Source organism: Equus asinus, chromosome 14 (genome assembly GCF_041296235.1).
Source record: "Equus asinus isolate D_3611 breed Donkey chromosome 14, EquAss-T2T_v2, whole genome shotgun sequence".
Classification (NCBI taxonomy): domain Eukaryota; kingdom Metazoa; phylum Chordata; class Mammalia; order Perissodactyla; family Equidae; genus Equus; species Equus asinus.
In genome coordinates, this window is record NC_091803.1 from 1,925,063 (window position 1) to 1,945,320 (window position 20,258).

Below are 20,258 nucleotides of genomic sequence, written 5' to 3' on the forward strand. Positions count from 1 at the left end.
TGAACTTGTCGGTGTGTGAGGATGACGTTGAGGGCGGTTCTCGGGAGTGGAGTCTGGGCCGGAGAGGGAGAAAGTGCATCTGGGTGTTCACGAGCCCCCGAGCTTGGGCCGCCCTCCCCCAGCATGTGGGGTTCTGCTTTCATCAAGACGGGTGTAATTTTGATCACTTCAGATACGCATGTCTCACCAGGAGTATAAATGCAGCCTTTCATTAAATTCTCAAGTCCTTTGATTTAAATCGTATGCTTTCAGTTTCCAGAATGTCACCCCTTCTTTCTTTTTTTTTTAAAAACAGGGTGTTGTCACAAATTTCGAAATTTTCCGAATGAGGGAAAAACAGGTACCTGTTGATGTGGTCGAAATGAAAGGCAAGTTCCCCTGTGGTCATTTGTGGTTGGATGGTCCGTACGTGCCCTCTTATACTGGGCCTTTAAAGCTTCAGTGTGAGCCCGCCGCCGAAGCAGCAACAGTCTGGACTCCGAATGCTAACTCGCGGTGAACAGCCTGTCTCCTTACAGAGCCCACGCTCGCAAGTTTAGGTTTTCTTTTGTTCTTTCCCGCTTCAGTCTCTTAACTTTTCCAGCTGCCAGGCAGAGGTGCCCTTCGCGGCACTGTGACAGGTTACCTGGGAGAAGGGCGGGGGTTCTAGCCACTTGTCAGGCCGAGGAAGTGTGAGGAGCGGGTTTTCATCACAGTCAGTGACGGCAGAAGCGCTTTCTTTCTAACATACGAATGTTCTCGGTTCTGTGGAGCTTTGCTTTGGACTCGTGAAAACTGTTCAAATGCTGTGTTTCTGCCTTCAGTTGGAAAATTGAGCTGTGTCTTGTGTTTGGTTGGATGTTTGTTGTAGTTTTGTTTTCTAGTTTGCTCCTGAGAGGAGGAGGGAGGGAAGAGGAAAGTATGGAGGTGGGGAGGTGTGTAAAACCTGGCCACCCGGCCTGGGTGGAAAGACACCGTCACCCTCGTGAGGCCGTGGAATGCTGCCACGCGTTCAGCGGCAACGGTGAGGGAGGTGACGCCCACGGCCAACCTGCCCACGGGCTTGTCACGGCCCCACTGTGGTCGGGACTCTTGGGAAAGGGGGGTTTCACAGAGGTCACCTTGCAGGGCTGAAATGCACTGCTCTTGAAACTGTAGGAGGGAGCGCCTCTGTTCCTGTGCCTGCTCAGTGGTCCTTTTAAGGAATTTAATAAGAGTTTGGGGTGTTGCTCTGATTGAATAGTGCAAACTTTAACTGCTCAGGAGTGATGTTTTCTTCAGTGACCGGAGCGGCTCACGCTGTTGCTTGATTGTAGAAACCATCATCGCCTTTGCCTGGGAGCCCAATGGGAGTAAGTTCGCTGTGCTGCACGGGGAGGCTCCTCGCATATCGGTTTCCTTCTACCACGTGAAGAGCAACGGGAAGATCGAGCTCATCAGTGAGTACTCCCGCCCTGTGCAGAGTGGGTGGCGGTCGGCACATACGGGGTGGAACCTTGTCATTGCCCCACGGAGCATGTGCAGCTGGCCCGGGAGCAGCTGCTCGGGCTGGAGCCCTGAGCTGGACGAATCCCCTGCGGGTTCGGGCGAGGATGGGGTGGTGACTCACGTGGGGTGCTTTACATCCACGACGAATCGGCCTGCCGCGAGCTCCTGTGGGGCCCTCGCATGTTAGTGTTTTAGACTTCATCTCTCGCCCTTGTTCTGAGTGGATGAAGTCTCGTTTTTTCCTCTTGTGGCCGCAGCTGCCATCTCTGGGCTTCGGGGTCACATCCCCCCCACCCCCCTTCAGCCTGGATGCCCTGGTTCCACTGTCGCTCAGCTCTGCCTGGAAGGGGCCTCGTTCGTCCCCCGGTCCTACTGTAGAGGCGAGGCAGGCCCTGTCTTTCCTCAGCAGTGTCAGTACCGTCAGGCGGGGACTCTGACAGCTGGCTTGCTCTCTGCCCAAACCGGGCTCCTCCAGGGCGTCCTGTTCCCCCCTCCCATCCTGTGTCCTCAGTGCTCAGCGCGGAGTTCAGTGCGTGGCAGGGCCTCGCTCACTCCTGTGCGGTTGAGCTCATGGCGGTTGTTTCTTCGTAGCCCTTCTTTCATGTGGTGGCTGAGGAACAGAGACCTCCCGGTCCCCCTTCAGAGACAGGGCTCCCGGTGCTTCCCACAGGCCTTCCTGACCTGAGGACGGTGGGCTTATCCCAGCACCTGGGGGGACTCGTGTGCCCCAGGATTGGCTTTTCCCAAGAGCATTGTGTGGAGAATCCAGTTTTCGTTTCCTCAAGCTTCGCAGGGTTTGTGATGGAATCATCTCATGGTGGAATCAGTGGGCTGTCCGTCCTGGAGTGATTGTGTTGTTAATCCTCTCCATGCAGAAGGAAACGGGGACAGTCCCAGACAGCAGAAGAGTCCACTCATCTTGTTATGAGGCAGACTCAAGTGTAAAAGGCCTCCTGCCTCCTGAGTGTTGCGCCCCGCTCCCTTCCTGGAAGGCGCAGCCTCAGTGTGGGCCTTCTCCCCTCTCCCTCTGCCCGTGCTTCCGGGCCCTGCTGCAGGCTGAGATAGACAGCCCAGACGTCAGCTTGGTGCCCACTCTGAGTGGGGAGACCCCCAGGCACAGACGGAGCGACCTGCAGCGGCTCTGCCTGGGTCGTGCAGGGGGCGAGCGGGTTAGAGCAGTAGGGTGTTTGGAGAGGACAGGCTGTGAAAGTCTTTATAAGCGTGCAACTTAGAAAGATGTTTGAGTCACAAGAAGCATGGATTTTAGGCTCTTTTGGGTCACATAGCTCTGAGCATCTGCTGGAAACTGGGTTCTCGCCCTGGTGCAGAGTCCTTGTGGTATTGAGTATCTCTGTCCTATTGCCTGTGAAGTGGATTGTTTTGAACATAAAATGTTATTGAAAGTAGTATTGCAGCTCCAGAATACCCCAGAATACATCACTCGAGGTGTGCTCAAATGACGGATTTGCTGGAATGCTTTTCACAGGCATCAGGTAGGCGTGGTTCATCTAGAGAGTTCTGGCTAACAGTCTTTTTACCAGGCATCCCTGTAGGGGCAGCGTGGACCTCTTGCCGTCCCTCACTCTTGGCTAGATGCTGTCTAGAACCTTTGCACAGACTTTTCCTACTTTCTTTCCTTGCAGAAATGTTTGATAAACAGCAGGCGAATACCATCTTTTGGAGTCCCCAAGGACAGTTTGTGGTGCTGGCAGGTCTGAGGAGGTGGGTTCTGCGGGCTGCTGTGGAGGCCTGGCCCTGGGCCCCTGTCTCATGCTCTCACTCCTGGAGAACTTGGCAGAGAGAGTATTCTTGCGGAAGGGTCCTCCCCGTGTCAGTCCAGGTGTCATGTCTCCGTCGTGCTCCCCAGACGGGGGCCGAGACGGGCAGCTGGACAGTCACGGGCTCAGGCTTTCGTTGCGGGCCCTGGAAGGCGTGTCTGTGTTGTCGTTCTTCGTGGTGGAACGAGAACCCTTCCTGGCAGTCCACTTAGCTAATGTAAAGTCCACGTCTCCTCCTCAGCACGGGGACACGTCCCCTCCCTTGTTCCCTGCTGGTCGCTGTTCGCACACTGCCCTCCGTAGGCTGTTTCCCTGCTTCATCGCAGACGCTTCCTGTTGTGCTGTGGAGGCTTGGCCTTGGGTGACCTTTCCTCTAAAAACGCTAGATGCCACACACAGTGCGTGTCACTTGCACTTTACGTGTCTTCGTTCTCAGCGTCCTCAGGGTGCCGTTGCTGTTGTTTCCACGTTAACAGTGAGGCAGTGGTTGGGAATGCCCGAGGTCCCGAGTCCCTGCCCTGTGCCCTCCCCACAGAGCCTCTCCGGCAGCGGGCACGCGAGAGCAGGGCGTGCATAAGCCCGCTCTACGTGAAGCCTGACCATGCTGTCTGTCTCCCTAGTATGAATGGTGCCTTGGCGTTTGTTGACACTTCCGACTGCACGGTCATGAACATTGCAGAACACTACATGGCCTCCGACGTGGAGTGGGATCCTACCGGGCGTTACGTCGTCACCTCCGTGTCCTGGTGGAGCCATAAGGTATGGGGACCCGCGTAGCCTTGATACAGTATGAAGCAGGCGGTGCCGGGCTTGCGGCTGACTCTCCTCACTTCGGGAAGGGTACCGTGCGTGGCCTCACCTCTCCCGTCCCGTCTCCGCGGGAGGGCCTTGCTGTGGTCGTCATTAATCAATCTTTCGCGCCCGGCCCAGGCTACCTCAGAGTACCCTGAGCAGAGCGCCTGGGGCAGCCAGCCTTTCCCGTGAACAGGTTGGCGTTCCTCGGTGTCTCTCTTTCCTGGGTCAGATCATGTCTTGGGCCTGCTGCAGCCGAGTCCAGGCTGTCGTCCTCTGTAGTAGCCGGAGAGCTTTCCAGTGGGAATCAGATCGTACAGTTTCCCGCTTCCTAGGTGTGGAATTAGACCACTGAAGTTTAGTTAAGCCAGGCTGCTTACCGTGGCTCGTGAGTGCAGGGAGAATTATTTTTCCCTCCAGTAACTTCCCTCTGAGAGGTTCCTGGTTTGGACCATCATTGTCTGGTCACCCAGCCTGTTAGGTCCTCCGTTCTGCGGCCTGTGCTGGCCTCTGACCTCTGCCCCGAGACTGCCTGCTCCCCGCGTGGAGGCCGCGCTGCCCTCGAGCACCCAGGCTGCTTATGCCTCCTGGCCTCTGCAGCCTCCCCCCAGGGCTGCAGTTCCTGTGGGTTTGGTGCTTCCTGCCGTTCAGGTGTCCGAGGAGGCGCCTCCCCCACCTCGTCACCTCGTCCTCTCACCCTGCCCTGTGGTTTCCTAGCGCTCACACGGCATGGATTCGTCCTCAGTGATTGTTGAGAGTTCGTCATTTCCTTTTCCCGCTAGAGTGGAACATCGTGAGGGCAAGGGCCTTTTCGCTCCTGTTCTCGGCCGGGTCCCAGCGTCTGACACTGCCCAGCACGTAGTCAGCATTGTCAGGGTTTGCTGACTGAATGAATTGGCATGCAAGAAAACCGTTAACATTCCTGTTTTTAACTTCTTGAAAAGATCATCATCTCTGTCCGTACAAAAGGCTTGAGGGTACATCAGTGATTGCAGAAGATTGAGTCGTGGCGGGAGCAGGGGTGCGTCCACTGCTGAGAGGGCTGCTTCTCCTGGGCTCTGGGAACTCCCGGGAGGGCGTGAAAAGGTGTGCGCACAAGCGGCTTTCCGGAGAGAGGCTCCGTTTCCTTGAGAGGCTCCAAAAAGGCCGTAACCTGAAGAATTGAAGGAAGTCTGTGCTCCGTAGGGGTCAGAGTTCGTGTCTGTAGAGTCTCTGTGTGTCGTGTCTGGATGCTGGTGTCTTTTCGGCACAGTCCCCAGCTCGTTCCTCCCCGGCTGGTAGTGCAGTTGGCCGAGGGTCTCTGCGTGTCGGATTGCTCTTTGGCTGATTGAGTGTTGACAGTTGCCCTGGCTCAGGCGCGTCCGGAGCCCGTGAGATCGGGTACGGCTCCTGCTGTTGGATTGCGTGATGCGCTTTTAGGAACATGGACTTAGTGAGCATCTTCCCACTCAGGTCAGGGTATGTTGACCGTACCTGTGTCTTAACTTGTTCAAGTGTCACCTCCGTGAGGCTTCCTTGACACTTCGTAAAGTCCTTTTAGATTGACGGCCGCTCTGTTAAATTTCCATATGCTCCCAGAATGCTGGTCTGCAACAGCGTTACGCCAGGGTGTAAATGAAGGCACTGGTTTCTTCAAGAAACTCTTGTTGTGAACAAAATAGCAGCTGCACTAAACAGTGTGTTTGGTGTGTAGTTAACTTAGTTTCTGGCACAGGTCGCTCGTCCCAGACCAGTAAAAGGCCTGCGCTTCACTGGCATTGCTCGAGCTGCCTGTATACCGTGCTCCGTAATTCAGAACGGAAGCTTTTGCGTCTCTTGCTTCTCGACTGTGTTGCCCCTGCTGGATGTCATCCCAGCGGAGGCAGAGATCTTTGTTTTGTTCACCAGTGTCTCTCAAATACCAAAACGTTTGACAGGTTATTGGCTCTGAAACATCTGTTGAGTGAAACGGTTAATTTTGTTGTCCTGTTGACAGAGATCCCCAGACCTCTAGGTGTCGGTGGAACTCGGGGAGTGGGCAGCTCTTCGGCCTCTGTTCTCTCGTAGGTGGACAATGCTTACTGGCTGTGGACCTTCCAAGGCCGCCTTTTGCAGAAGAACAACAAGGATCGCTTCTGCCAGCTGCTGTGGAGACCCCGGCCCCCAACACTGCTGAGCCAGGAGCAGATAAAGGTCTGGGGTCCCCGCCAGGTTGAGGGGACGTGGACGTGATCGTGAAGGAAAACAGTGGTTCTTTTTTCCTGTTACTGTGAGGGTGGTGAGTGAGCATAGAAGCGTGACACTTACGGGGGCTCTTTGAAGAGACGCACAAACGGTAGGAACCAGACGCAGCAGGACAGGAAACTCAGGTTTTCGGGTTAAGGACACGTCAGTACCATGCTTGGAATGCGTGAAGTAGAGGGGCGATGGAAGGTGCCGGGCTGTGGGAGCGTCCTGGTGGGGTTAGGAGGCACACAACTGTGGGACTTACGTGATTGTGGTGAGAGGCTAAGAGGAGAGTGCAGCTCCAGGAAAGGAAGCAGCCTCGAGGACGGCCACCTCAGAGGGCAGACGCCGCGCCGAGTGCTCCCAGGAGCCCATGTTCTGTTCATTGGGAGGGGTCATGTCGTGTTGGCATCTTTGAGGATTGGCTTTGTGGTTCTTGTTTTGAATGTTTAAATCCTGAGTGATTTGTCTTTGTTTCAGCAAATTAAAAAGGATCTGAAGAAATACTCCAAGATCTTTGAACAGAAGGATCGTCTGAGTCAGTCCAAAGCCTCCAAGGTTAGCCTGGTTCCTAGGACTGAGGGAGATGAGGAGAGAGCCCCCGGCCCTCCTGGTGGAGCTGGGCCAGGAGAGGGGCCAGCGCCAGGCCTGGGGGGGATAGGAGGTGTCTGCTCAGGGAGACTCAGCGGGGGCAGCTGTGGGCCTCGGGGCCTGACCAACCCTCCTGGTGGCTGGCTTCTCAGTATGTATGGGGCGGGGGCAGTGTTAGAGGGAGAAGATGAGCCCAAAGACACCCGGCCGTTCCTGTCTCGAGAATCTCTAAATTGGGTAGTCCTCACATCCTCTGACTGGGGGTCCCTGCCGATCGTGTCTTTTCATTTCCGTTTGTCCTGTAACTTCCCCCCCAACTCCATATGTAGGAATTAGTAGAGAGAAGACGAACCATGATGGAGGATTTCCGGAAATACCGGAAAATGGCCCAAGAGCTCTATATGGAGCAGAAAAACGAACGTCTCGAATTGCGAGGAGGTAACTTTAGTAGCCGAAGATGACGTTTTTAAAGGGTCTATTTGTAAAATATTTTTTCCTTTCGCATCTGGGTTAATTCTCCAAGTTTCTCAGTAAACTTCAAGTCTTGTCTAAAGATTCTCAAATTGTCAAAGGAGCTGGAGCTTCCACTGCACACAGGTCCGGTCCCCAGCCTTTGCAGAGGGCCTTGGTGTGCATGCGCGTGTGCGTGAGGTCCAGGAGGGGGACCCCGGCAGTACTGGTGGGGCTCCCGCACGTCTGCGTGCCAGTGCAGCCCCTCCTCCCCCTGCTCCTCTTAGGCGTGGACACTGATGAGCTGGACAGCAACGTGGATGACTGGGAGGAGGAGACCATCGAGTTCTTTGTCACAGAAGAAATCATTCCTCTTGGAAATCAGGAGTGAGCCGAGAGCACTGGTAAGACTTCTTCAGACAGGAACACTCAGATCCTGCTGGTGGTTTTTTCTTTCCTTTCTGTCACTGCACCAGTTACACAATACTCGTTCAAGGCTGCGAGTGGACCTCCTCCAGCTCACGTGGTCAGGATTGGGAAGATCTTGGCATGAGCTGTCGAGAGTAACGTGCAGACCCTGGGTGTCAGAGCTAGGGCTTCTCTGGAAGCTCCAGGCCTCCAGCTCCAGGTTTTGAGGATGGTGCCTTTGGAGCAGGGTTTGGTCGTGGATGAGAGGAGGGCCAGGGCGGGCACTGGGCGGGTGGTGTGACGTGCCCGGGGAAGGGGAGGACCATCCCCAGGAGCCTTTGCTCGGAGAAGGCCTCGTGTCCAGCAGAGAGCAAAGACGGGCATTGCCGGCCGTGGTGCTGGGTCTGGTCAGTCCCGGTCGTGCTGAGCCGAGCGCCCTCACCATCCGGTCAGTCCCGGTCGTGCTGGGCCGGGCGCCCTCACCATCCGGTCATGGGTGGCAGGGCATGAGGGCCTTTGCAGTGAGGGAGGAAGAGTCCAGCGGTTCTGCATCTCGAGCTGATGTGAACGGGGGGCTGGGGGCAGTCTGAGGCTTTGTGTGCGGTGGGCTGTCCACGCAGTGCTGTCCCCATGCAAGGGAGAGGCCCGTGGCTGACCGGAGTGAAGGTGGTGGTTCCTTGAGAACCACGTCGAGGCTGCTCCCGGAGACAGCTGCCTCTCTCACAGCCATGAGATTAACGCGGGTCTTCGGGGTCCCTTCCGCCTTAAGGTTGTGTGCTGTCTGCCATACCTGCTCGTCGGGGATGACGTCAGTGGTGACTGTTCCTCTTATCATCACTTGTCAGGAAGGTGGGGACAGAGAGTAACAGCTGTTCCCTTGTTGCAGTGTCACGTGTCCCGTGCTGGACCCAGGCTCATCCTCTTGCGGAACCTGCACAACCCCTGGGACCCCCCGTGCTTTCTCCTGCTCTGGCTGTGCCCACACCTGGGTTCTTCCATCCACACGTTGTTGTGCCTTGTAACCCCCGGGAGCCACGCTGGGGGCGTTGGAAGGCGCTGCTTCACGTTTTCTTGTTTGGGTTTTTTAAAGTCACACCACCAGTGTCTGCTCTTGGACTCGGGCACGTGCTCCGGCAGGCGCTCTCCTCCGGCCGCGGTGGTGCTTCCGAGGTGCAGCGTCCACAGCTGAGCAGTCCTCTCGAGGTCCCTTCCTGTCCCATGCGCGTGGGCCAGTGTTGGTGTCCTGGCCGCCGACGGGGGAGCAGTGCGGCGCTGTGCCCGGTGTGCTCGGAGGGCAGTGCAGCGTGGACTCCCCGCCGCCCGGGGTGTGGCAGGTTCTCTCACCAGGCTGAACGTGGAAATAAAAGCAAACCTGTGTGAAAAAGCTGTCTTTCTCCTCTTTGAACGTAGCTAGCGGCCTTGAATGTGGCGCCTCTCTCCCCTCCCTCCCCGCCAGCGGTGGTGGCCGCTGCTGGGCTCCTTGCATCCGTCTGCCACGCGCCACGCGGTGAGGAGGGCGACCACCCTCGTGATCTCGTCTGCGCGTCCGCTGAGCCCTGCACAGTACGCGGCAGTCCGGGAGACGTCGTTTTCTTGTCTGTGCTCGCCGTGTCACCTGATGAGGAGCCCTGTAGACTTTGCCTTGGAGTTCTACAAGCTTGCAGACTTGGTTGAGAGCTGTCGTTTTAGTCACTATTACGTGGCTTTGAATATGTAGCTTTTTTGCCCCTCTAGAAAGGGAGTGAACGAATCATGTAATCTCAGCCCATTTTTATTTGCAGTGTCTTGCTACCCATCGGTGCCTTGTGAAATTGCGGTTTCTTCCACCTCTTTCTTTTTGTCCCCTTGGAAGCTGAAGCGTAGTTTGAAAAGCAGCGAAGCCTGCAGCAGGCGCACTTGGAATTCACCGCAGTGACGTGTGCAAACCTCAGCATTTGGGATTGGAGCAGGAGCTGTCACCTGTGGGCAGAAGACAGGCGGATGCCGCCCCTGCAGCCCAGTCAGCTAGTGCCCAAGCGGTCCTTGTCCTGCGGGGTTCCAGGGACAGTGGCGGTGGTGGGCTGCCCACTGCAGGCTCATCCTCATGAAGGCCCCGGCGGCTCAGGGTCCCCCGGGTGAGGCGGGCATTCCGCGCTGCCCCTGTCTCGTGAGCCTTAAATTCCCCCTATCCGCTTTCTCCACAGTCCTTCTGGTTGCGGGCCTGCCGTTAGCGCGTCCCCGTGAGCGCCCGTTTTACGGTGCTTCTCGTTGCTCTCCTCTTTTCTCAGCTTGAGTGTGCCAAGACCTAGTTTTTCTAATTTCATGGCAGTAAGAAGAGGCACACGGTTCTATCATATTCACAGGTTTTTAACAGAGCTTTCAAAAACTTTTCCCTGTTTGAAACTTGCTAGTTGTAATTGTTTTATCTGATTTGTAAGTAAAAGGATTTCTGAAACACTGCCTGCTTCGACTCTCCTTGCTGCAGCGGAGCCTTCCAGGACCGCCCTGGCGACGATTCCTGACCCGGCCTGGGGTGGGAAAGGACAGAGCGTCCCCCCAGCACTCTGGCCCGGGGCGTCCAGGTGGGCACTGGTCTGCTCTTGGCCGTGTCTGCAGGAGACCGGAAGCGGTCAAGGCGGGAGGGTATTTGCCTTCGCCTTGGAACCTGGCTTTTCCAGCAAGTTCTGGGAGGGGTCAAGGCTGGAGCCTTCGTGAAAGGGGGACGTGGATTTCGAGGGGTGCCATTCCCTCTCCTTGCCTCGTTCACGTGTCACGCGGTCCTGGAGCTCAGCACTGACCTGGACGCCATGGAGCGTGGCCACATGCACACTCGTCCTGAGCACGCTACCGTACGCTGGTCGGTCAGTGCTGCTGGGCCGGCCGACCTGAGAGCCATGGTGACCTGAAGCGAGCCATTCACCCTCAGGCCCACCCCGCTGCTGCCGCTGTGCCCCTGCACGTCTTTCTACTCTAGTTACAGTCACTCGGTGGGATTTCTTGGTTTCACTTCATGGATGCTATCTCTGATTGTACGAAACACAGGACAAATGGGCTGTGTTGGCACTGACCCCAGCTCTCGGTAGGGGCGGTGCTGTCTGGCACCTGTTGGCTGCACCACGGGGCAGCTGCAGCCTGTGATGGTTGGTTCTCGGTGCAGTGACTTCCCTGGGGCCCGCAGTGGAAAAGCTGAGCGCAGTGTTTAAGCAGCAGATACGCCGGTGGTTAACTCGAGTCAGGCCCTGGGTGCAGTGCAGACAGCTTGGGAGAGGCCAAACCCTTTAAGGATGCATCTTTGGGAAGAGGCATTCACAGCTGAGGTGATTCCAGGAGATGTTAGCTACTTCAGTGGGGAAGCTCCAAGGCCAACCCTGGCGTGCTTTGGGAGGGGGCGGGGGGCAGCACTGCTCAGGCCTTTCCTCTGGCTCCCCCCTCTCCTGGCACCCCACCCTGCGAAAATAGTTGCAGTCCCTCCGTCTCCTCCGGGTGTAGATCTGAGGCAGGCTCACCTGTAGATTGGGTGGGGCAGTGGAGGAACCCTGGGTTGCCATGGTGTTGGATGAGCACATACACATGAAGGCTGGACAGGTGTCTGGCACCCGTCCCTGTGTGCCCAGCATGCAGCCAGCCTGTGCCCCGTGGGGCCTGGGCCACCCAGCTGCTCAGGGCCCATCTGAGCCACGTGGGCAATCCCAGCATCACTGCGACGGTTAAGGACCAGCTGGGCTCCCAGGGGCCCTGCTGATGTCACTCGGGCGGGGTGGGGTGGGGCGGGGCTGACTCGGGGACAGGTCTCCTCATCTCAGCCAGGAGAGCAGGGAGTGCGTGCATCCCTGGCCTGCCACATGCCCTCCTGCCCTGCCGCTGGCCCCTCCCCGGCTGGGGGCAGTCCGGCCCTGAGGGAGATGGAGCCCAAGGACCAGCAGCTCATGGTGAGTGCCCTCCTCACCTCCCCTAACAGCCGCAGGGTTGTGCATCTGCATCCCTAGCCCCGAGGCTGCCTCTGCCCTGCTCCCGACCCGCTGCCCCCAGCACAGCTTGGCACAGCTGAGGTCTCTGTCATCAGCCCCCCAAACCCAGCAGTCCTCAGCCTTCCCTCACTGGGACCTCACAACTCCCTGCTCCCCAACCTCCTCACCCCAAGTCCACAGGCACCCCCCCCTTCACCCCTTGCCCTCTGAATCTCATTCCCTGGGAGCTCGACCTGCACCAGGACCCCCAGAAGGGGGGGTGGGCACCCTCCACCCTGGCCCAATCCAGGCCCTGTGAGGCCTGACCAGACCCTCTGCTGGCTCATGTGGAACCTCAGCTCGTTTGACAGTTGGGTGAGCTGAGGCTGAGGACTCGCCCCAGAGACCTGAGTCCTGCCTGCCCCTCGGGGAGAAGCAGAGCTACGGCTTCTGCTGGAAGGAACTTTCCCGTCCTACAGATGAGAAGCCGGGGGCCCAAAGGCTTGCGCTGGCTTGCCAGGGCCCACAGCTCCTGGGGGGTCGAGGATTCGAGGCCTGGGGTCAGTGTGATCCAAGAGGGCCTCCTGTGGGACTCCCTGAGGATGGGGGTGGTGGAGCAGGGCAGAGAATGATGGACAGCGGAGCCCGTGGGCTTCCTACTTGAGAATAGCCTTCCCTCTGAACACACTCATGGCCTGCATGGAGCTTTGGGTCCCTTCTGGTGGTGGGTGAAGCAGAAGTAACCGGGTGAGGGGGTGAGACCCCCTTAGCTGTGTGGCCTTGGGCAAGTTACTTCACCTCTCTGTGCCTCAGTCTCCCCACCTGAGATTAGTGAGGGTAACTATGCACAGTGCTCCCCTCCAGCGTTACGTGAGGTGGGAACAAGTTCACGCTATGGGTTGGAAGGTTAGCACTTGGGGCTCAGTGGCCTTGTTGCCTCACTGAGAGCGTGGAGCTCATGAGGTGGGGATGGGGAGGAGTGGGGAGAGTTTGGGCTGGGCGTCTCCGGTGTCCTGGAAGAATCCTGCCCACAGGTAGTGCTGCGGATCCGCCCGCTCAATGACACAGAACTGGAGGAAGGAGCCACCGCCATCGCCCACAAAGTCGGGGACCAGGTGAGGCTGTAGGGGCACAGAGGGTGCGTCCACCGGGTCGCAAAGCTCACCCTCCCAGTGCACACTTCACCTGCTTCGATCCCTCACTCGCCCACTTGCTCATTCTCTCATTCATGCCTTCAGCAAATGTTCAGATCCAGTGCTCCCCGCGGCCAGATGCTGTTCCAGACGCGGGTAGGGCCGTGAGGCAGACAAGGGCCCGCCCAACCCAGCTCACTTTCTAGTGGGGGTGGGGGGCAGCCAGACATCTCGGGGGGGTGCAGTGCCTCAGAGAGGAGGAAGCAGAACACAGGTGGGCCCGAAGGCCTCTCTGATAGGACGCTCGGGCAGCACCCAGAGGAGGGGGCCCAGTGGTCTCCGGGAGGGAGTGATGCTCCAGGTCCCGACGCAGGAGCGGCTGGGCTCAAGGGCCGGGAGCCGTGGGAGCGGGAGACGTCGGGGCCCAGCGAGGTTTAGCAGGTCCAGGTCCAGAGCTGCAGTTTGGGGAAGGGGCCCAGGTGACTGCGGGCAGCAGGATGCTGCCTCGCCGAGGATTCCTGCTCCTCGGTTTGGACACGTTGGTGCCCGTCGTAGTCACTTGCTGGAATAAATGCCAAATTTTGGGGAAAACAAGATTTTGTCAAGTGAATTGGGTTTTCCCATTTGTCGTCAGAAAGGCAGCTTTAGCGAGGAATTGAATGTGGTTCCTGGGAGTGTGTTTGCCCATCCAAGGCAGAGGGCCAGGATGTTGGGGAGCCCTGGCTGCCGGCTGCCCACCAGGGTTGGGGCGCCCAGTGCCGACCCAGCCGGAGAGAAGCTGGAGGGGTGATGCTGCGGGAAGGTGAAATGGACGGAATGACTGGGGGGCGGGAGGGGCAGGGAGGCCAGGGGAACTGGTGCTGAGTTCCTAGATAACTCAGCAGTAAAACAAGACGGGGCCCTTGTTAAATCGGGGGGAAGAAGAGAGGACCCTTTAAATAACTTTTAAGACAAATAATTTGCTGGAATCTATAGTGGCTCTTAAAGTAATGTCACTAGTCCTCAGACCTCGGGGCTTTGCCCATCATGGGGGCTTGCCAGGGTCCAGCCCCAGCATGAACAGGGTCTCCTGAGGGATGGACGGCGTCGGCGAGGGAGGAGGCGGTGAGACAAGGAGTTTGGTGTCCAAGTCTAACTTTATTTTGTGTATGTATGATTTATATAGGGCTCGGGGTATGCAAGGATGATTTCATGAAACAGTCCCAGTACATATTTTTGGCTCACGTAAGCGGGTTTTTGCAAGGTAGACAATAGTCCTAAGAGTAATTGATTATGAGATAGACAGTAGTCCTAAGAGCAATTGATTGTGTGTAGGCCCGGGAGGAGTCAAGCTTCTGTAATTCTTTCCTTCAAGGAGGCTACCCCCAGCGGCCTCCTGACTCAATGGGCTGTGGCAACCACCGTCCTTCCAGAGAGATCTGTGGGGGCTACAGATTTCTTTGTTCCCTCTCCACTCCCATCGCTTCACCCGACCAAAGGACGGGTCAGAATGTTCTTTCCCTAGAAGATGTTTTTCCCCAGAACTTTCCCTAGAATATTGCATTGTATCATTCTCATTCCCAGGGCCGGGCTGACTTCCCCTGAAATAACCCCAGGTGTAGAGCAGAGTGAGCAAAAGCAGAAAAGTCAGAAGTACCGGGGAGACTCGTTGCAGGGGCACCCTGGTAGAATCCCTTGAGGGTTGCCGTGCGTCCCCTCATCTCTCTCCCGGACCGTGTCACAAGGCAGAGGCTTAACTTGAGAGGACGGCTCCCGGCAGGGGCTGACCGACCTCCTCCCAGGAGGCTCCCCGGCTGTCCCTGGGTGACTTCTGGTCCCATCTGGTAACGGGAGCCTCAGCAGCACCCCTGTGTGGGTTGGAACACCCCCCTTTCATCTTTCTCCTGCTGTTTGCCAGCCGCACCCCTGGGAGGCCACCAGCCACACCTGAAGACAGTGTCGCCTGCTGGCCCCGGCCCTGGCAGCTCCGTGGGCATCCGGGGCTGCCCGTGATTCCTCGAGGTCAGGATGCCTCTCTCCTTAGAGGGAGAACTTCTCCCCAGCGCCCTGGTTTTGGGGCTCCTGTGAATCTAAGGAAACAGGACGCTTCCGGATTCCACGGGGTGGGGGGCGGGGCTCGGGCTGAGGGGTTTGAAATGAAACAAGCGCATCATGAGAATGGAAAATCATTTCAGCAAGTCGGAACCTCAGGTTTTCCGGCACCACCGCCCCTCTGAAGTCTCGGGAACGCTGGCACTTGGTCAGTAGGCTCCACAGAGGAGCGTTTCAGAACAATGTGGGTGACGGTGTGCGGTCACAGGTCCCCCTGGACCCTCTCCACCTGCATCCCCGCCACCCCCTGCATCGTCTGGTCTCCCCTCTGGGCGTCTGGACAGGAATGTCTCGGAGTTATTCCAGAGCCCACCCCGGGCCTGGCTCCCAAAGGCTGCCTTGCCGTGCACTATACAAAAGCCCACTTTTTAAAAATTGAGGTGAAATTCACATGACACAAAACTCAACCATTTTACAGTGAAGAATTCAGTGGCATTCAGCACATTCACAGTGTCGTGCAACCTCTATCTAGTTCCAAAACATTTCCATCACCCCAGAAGGAGAGCCCACACCCGGGGAGCCGTCGCTCGCCGACCGCCAGCCCCTGCCACCCCCACCTGCTTCCCGTCTCTGTGGGTTTGCCCATTCTGGATGTTTCCTGTGAACGGGGTCCTACGATACGAGGCTTTCGCCCCTGGCTTCTTTACCTAGCACGGTGTCTCCAAGGTTCGTCCCTGCTGTGTGTCGTCGCATTTGCTTTCAACTTTTGATTTTGAAGTCACTGTGGACTGATCAAAATGCTGCCAGAACCCCGCAAGGAGCTCCCCTCTTCCCTGCGCGGTTCCCCAGATGTTAACGTTGCACCAGTTAGCTTCATCCTCCCGCCCTCTGCGCACACGCTCCTTTCCCAGGACCGTTTCAGAGTAAGGTGTGGGCGTCGTGCTCCTCCACCCCCGCATGTCTCAGTGCGCATTTCTTAAAAACAGGAACGTTCTGTGACCCCAGGACAGCGAGCAAAATCAGAAATGAACACTGACACGATGTCACCAGGTCTATACCTGTGTGCACATTTAGCTGATTTCTCTCAATAATGTTATTTTCAGCAAAAGAAAACAAACATTTTTTTCCGGTCCCAGACCCAGTGCAGCTGGTAGGTTTTGAACCCGCCGGGCTCGGCGCTGCGCACGCCGTCTCGTTACCGCTCACAGCCGTGGGTTCGAGTAGTGTGTCCATCTTGTGGCCCAAGGAGGTGAGGGAACGTGCCCGCGCCTCCCAGCTGGTGTGGGTAGAAGCAGGATTGGAAACTGGGTTGTGGGCTTCCCCCCCCCCCCACCCCCGGCAGGGACTTTTTGACTGCCCTTCCAATGCAGGCCAGGCCCATGCACACACGCACCAGGAACTGCCCTGCAGGGGATGCCCCCAAGCCCTACTTTCTTGGATCCTTCTGTCACTGGAAGGAGAAGAAAAGCATCAAGGAAAAGCGAGCGAGCTTATGTCATGGAGCAGGTCCTGGCCAGAAGCCCGGCCAGGCCCCGGGGGCTGCTCCCAGCCCTGCCTGACTCCCCAGGAACCCGGGCAGCCCTCGCCTCCCGGGACCTCAGTTTCCAGAGCTGTGGACCCACGCAGGGGTCAGGCGGGTGGCCAGGTTGGGGGGCTCTTGGTCAGCTCCACTGTGCCCCCTACGACTCCGTGCTTCCTCCCCGGTGTCCGGCCCTGCAGGCCTGGACAGGCAGCTGAGCCCCCCCAGACCTCCACCAGCCAGGAGCTCCTCGAGGAGTAAACAGAGCTGATTGGTGTCTAACTGCCTGCCCCCCTGTCCCCTGGGAAAGGCTCCTTTGAACCTGCCGTCCCGGAGGCCCTAATGCACGGTGGCTCGTCATCACATATTTATGCGAGACGGAGGCCCCGGGAGGGCCACCTGGCGCTCGGAGAAGCGAAGGCGGGCTGGAGAGCCTGGGTGGTCCTTTCCTTCTCCAGGTGCCTGTGGACCCCCCACTCTTCCGTTCTCTTTCCTTCGTGTGGCTCAGTCCCCTGAGTGGGAGGTAAACAGGTCGGGGGTGGACATACTTGGGGCCGCGTGGCGAGAGCGCAGCAGTGAGGCTGCGGCTCAGCACTTTACAGTTTACAGAGCCCCTTCCTGTCTCTCCGTCCATTAGTTCTTCAAAGGCCCGTCCCTGTGGAGCGCTGCCTGAGGGGTCGTGGCGGGAGGGCTGTTTACGGGGACCCCAGCCCCCAGGGCCCGCCTGCTGGCAGGAGTGCAGGTGTCTGTCCCAGGGGTTGGCTGTGGATTCAACATTGCCCGGTTGCTGGTGCGTGAGTGCCGGGAGCCTGGGGGGCTGACCGTCGTGGCTGTGGGGGCCGTAGCCAAGAGACGCTGCCCCCTCGGATGGAAAGCAGAGAGGGTGCTGGGTGGGAGCCCCCCAGCTCCTTTCCTGGCTGAGCACAGAGGCCTACGCCCTCCTCGGACCCAGGCCAGGCCCCCGGAGGTCGTCGAGGCTGGGCGCCGGGCTGGGGTCCTGCTGGGGGCGTGGAGCCCGCCCTGCTTCCACGAGCAGCCCTTCCCGACCCCTCCCCTCTCCCTGCTCCTAGATGGCAGTGCTCATGGACCCCGGGGAGGACCCTGAGGACACGCTGCGTGCACACCGTTCCCGGGAGAAGGCCTTCATCTTCGACACGATTTTCGACCAACACGCGTCGCAGGTGCCCGCCCCTCCGCCCCCTTCATCCCCGTGGGCTGCGCCAGCCGTGGGTGTCTCACCAAACCCGGAGCCCCCCCGAGGGGGACTTGGTGGCCAGGTGGTCTTGTCCGTGACTTCTCACGGGGCTGTCCCTGATGAGCAAGGGCGTTGGCGCCTCGGGTCATCCCAGGGGCAAGGAGCAGGAGGCCCCTTCCAGGGGTGCGGGGGTGCCGCTAGGTCCCCGGGCCTGACACATGTTCTCACTTATCCCTCCGTCTGTCCACCCATTCATTCAGCAAAATGATGTCCTGTCCACCCTGTGGCTGGACACACTCCCTGCCCACGGGCTCCCACCCCAGCGAGGGAGACAGACAGCCAACACGGAGAAAGGATCGCTACTAAGTGCTGTCGCAGGACCAGCGGGGCGTGCGGTGGTGGTGGGGGGCCTCCCTCAGGGGGTGTCTCAGCTGAGACCTTGAGCACGGAGCTGCAGACAACAGAGCAACAGAGCGGGGAGGGGTCCAGGCAGACCCCTTAGCACACCCATTCCCCAGATGAAGAGCCGGAGGCTCCGCGGGGTCACACAGAGGCCAGATCTTCCTCCTCCTCACCCCCTCTGCTGAGGACAGAAGGCTGCCCAGCATGTCACCTGACCCTGGCCCAGGAACCGGGCCTCGTCACCCGGGCAGAGGGGAGCCCAGGGCTCAGGGCGGGCTGACACCAAGTGAGGGACACCCACTCCTGAGCCCGGCGGAGCCGGATTGGGACCCAGGCCTCCTGCAGTGGGAGCGTCACATCCCCAGGGTGATGAAGGCTGGGGGACTTGTGGCCCCAGGACAAAGCCAGGGAGGGACGCAGGGCTTGTGCTGCTCAGCCCCGTGCCCAGGTGACCTTCCCTTCCCGGGGGGAGCGGAGCCAAGGGAGGCCCCGTGCTCTCTGCACCACACCTCCACTGCCACCAAGCCCCCCACTTCTCGCTCGCAGGCCAGCCGGCCTCCCCACAGCTGGGCGCCTGAGACCAGTTGCTCACGGCGTCCCTCATGGTTCTGTGGGCCCATGAGGCCCAGCTGGGCAGACCCTCGGGCTTTTAGTCATATATGGGGGGCGGCAGTCGTCCGAAGGCCCCACTGGGCCCACATCCAAGTGGCCCGCCCCCTCGGCTCCCAGAGGACTCACCGTCAGCATGGCGTTGGCTGGGGCTGTCCCCTGGAGCCCCCATGTGTGGCTTCTCTGTGTGGCTTGGCCTTCCTCGCAGCATGGTGGCCTCGAAGCTCCAAGAGGGCAGGGGGAGGCTGCCGACCTCTCTGAGGCTCGGCCCCCAGCTGGCACGTCACCACGTCTGTCGTGCTTTCCTGGCCACGCAGGTCACCGAGGCTGGCCCAGACTCGAGGAAGGCTCAGCCTCTCAGTGGGGCGGTGGTGGGAATTTGCAGCCTCTTTAAGCTACTGTGCCTCTTTTCTGTTGCTGTCCAGCCTGGCAACCAAGTTACGATGGAGAGCATCTCAGGGGGGTCCTGCTCAGAACTCGCGGGCCACCCTTTGTCACTGGGAACGTCGCCCTCCATTCAGGACTGGGCCGTAATGACGAGGCAGGACGGACTGGCTCAGCACGGGCAGGCCCAGCTGCTGTCTGAGCTGACAGGCTTTTACTCCCGAGATCTTAATGGCGTCGGGGGTAGAAGGGACCTGGTCATTAACTCTTATGGAGCAGCTGCTGCTTGTCACAGGCTGAGCTTGGTGCTTGATGTGCGTGGTCTTACAAGCCTCACAGCAACCCTATAAAGTAGATGGTAATATTGTCCCCATTTTGCAGACAGGGAAACTGAGGCTTCAGGAGGTCAACAACTTGCCTGAGGTCACACAGCTGGAGAGTTGCAGAATCAGGACTCAGGCCCAGACTGCGTGAGTCCAAAGCTGGGGGAAAGTAGTACCAGCTTTGGAGTCTGTCCAGCCTGGGCTCAGAGGCTGCCTCTCCCTCCTGTGAGCTGCGTAACCAGCCAGGGCTGTTGGGACAGTGAAACGAAATGAGGAGCAGGGCCCAGAGTGGGCGCCCAGGAAGGGCAGAGGACGTGGGGACTGCCCTTTCTATGCAGTCCAGCCAAACCTACACACCCTCAGACACCAGCTCTGGAGGGGTCCTTTCTTGAATACCGTTGTGGACAGGGAGCTCCCTACCCACACACTCCTCTTGCTGCACGCTGCTGCCTTAAATGAAATCATGCCGGCCCAAGACGTCACTCCCTGGTCCTAGTTTTGTCCCATACGGGGGAGTCATAATGCCCTTCGCAGATTTCCAAACCCCGCTGCAGCCTCACAGCCCTTCGCATGCTTTCTGATCTCTCCCAATTCCTGAAACAGCCCTGGAAACGACTCACAAGCATTTAGTACCAGACGTGTGTCAGGCCTGTGGCGCGAGCTGTCACACACCTTCTCGCACCTGGGCTGTGCGGTTGGCCTTATCTCCCCCCGGCGAGGCGGCTGCGGGACCGGGATGGGAGCCCACACGCTGTCGACACCGCCCTCCCCGATGTAGCTCCCTGTGCATGTCCAGAGGCAACAGGACGTCTGCAGGCGCCACACAGCGCTCCTCTCCAAGCAGCGGGGGGCCCCGACTCCGGCCGGGCCGTCCGTTTCACCGTCTGTCCTTCTGTCTGTCCGCAGGAAGATGTGTACCGTGCCACCACCCAGCAGTTAGTGGAAGGCGTCATTTCTGGATACAACGCGACGGTGTTTGCCTACGGCCCCTCAGGTACCGCCAGGGGCAGGGTCCCAAGGAGGGAATGGGGCACCTGCCGTGCAC

The 20,258-nt window shown here is 58.7% G+C and overlaps 2 protein-coding genes across 2 annotated transcripts in view; both read left to right on the top strand.

Moving 5' to 3' along the window:
• Window positions 1-9,075, top strand: part of EIF3B (eukaryotic translation initiation factor 3 subunit B) — a 28,033-nt gene extending 18,958 nt beyond the window's left edge. Inside the window, exons 11-19 of the mRNA XM_044746678.2 lie at window positions 296-368; window positions 1,296-1,418; window positions 3,111-3,189; window positions 3,866-4,004; window positions 6,084-6,209; window positions 6,723-6,800; window positions 7,163-7,271; window positions 7,571-7,687; window positions 8,578-9,075. Coding sequence (XP_044602613.2) covers window positions 296-368; window positions 1,296-1,418; window positions 3,111-3,189; window positions 3,866-4,004; window positions 6,084-6,209; window positions 6,723-6,800; window positions 7,163-7,271; window positions 7,571-7,674 — 831 coding nt within the window. The 3' untranslated portion in view covers window positions 7,675-7,687; window positions 8,578-9,075. The remainder of the gene's footprint in view (window positions 1-295; window positions 369-1,295; window positions 1,419-3,110; window positions 3,190-3,865; window positions 4,005-6,083; window positions 6,210-6,722; window positions 6,801-7,162; window positions 7,272-7,570; window positions 7,688-8,577) is intronic.
• Window positions 9,076-11,512: 2,437 nt separating this feature from the next.
• Window positions 11,513-20,258, top strand: part of LOC106834790 (kinesin-like protein KIF19) — a 53,056-nt gene continuing 44,310 nt past the window's right edge. Inside the window, exons 1-4 of the mRNA XM_070485377.1 lie at window positions 11,513-11,599; window positions 12,652-12,732; window positions 17,371-17,481; window positions 20,120-20,207. Coding sequence (XP_070341478.1) covers window positions 11,513-11,599; window positions 12,652-12,732; window positions 17,371-17,481; window positions 20,120-20,207 — 367 coding nt within the window. The remainder of the gene's footprint in view (window positions 11,600-12,651; window positions 12,733-17,370; window positions 17,482-20,119; window positions 20,208-20,258) is intronic.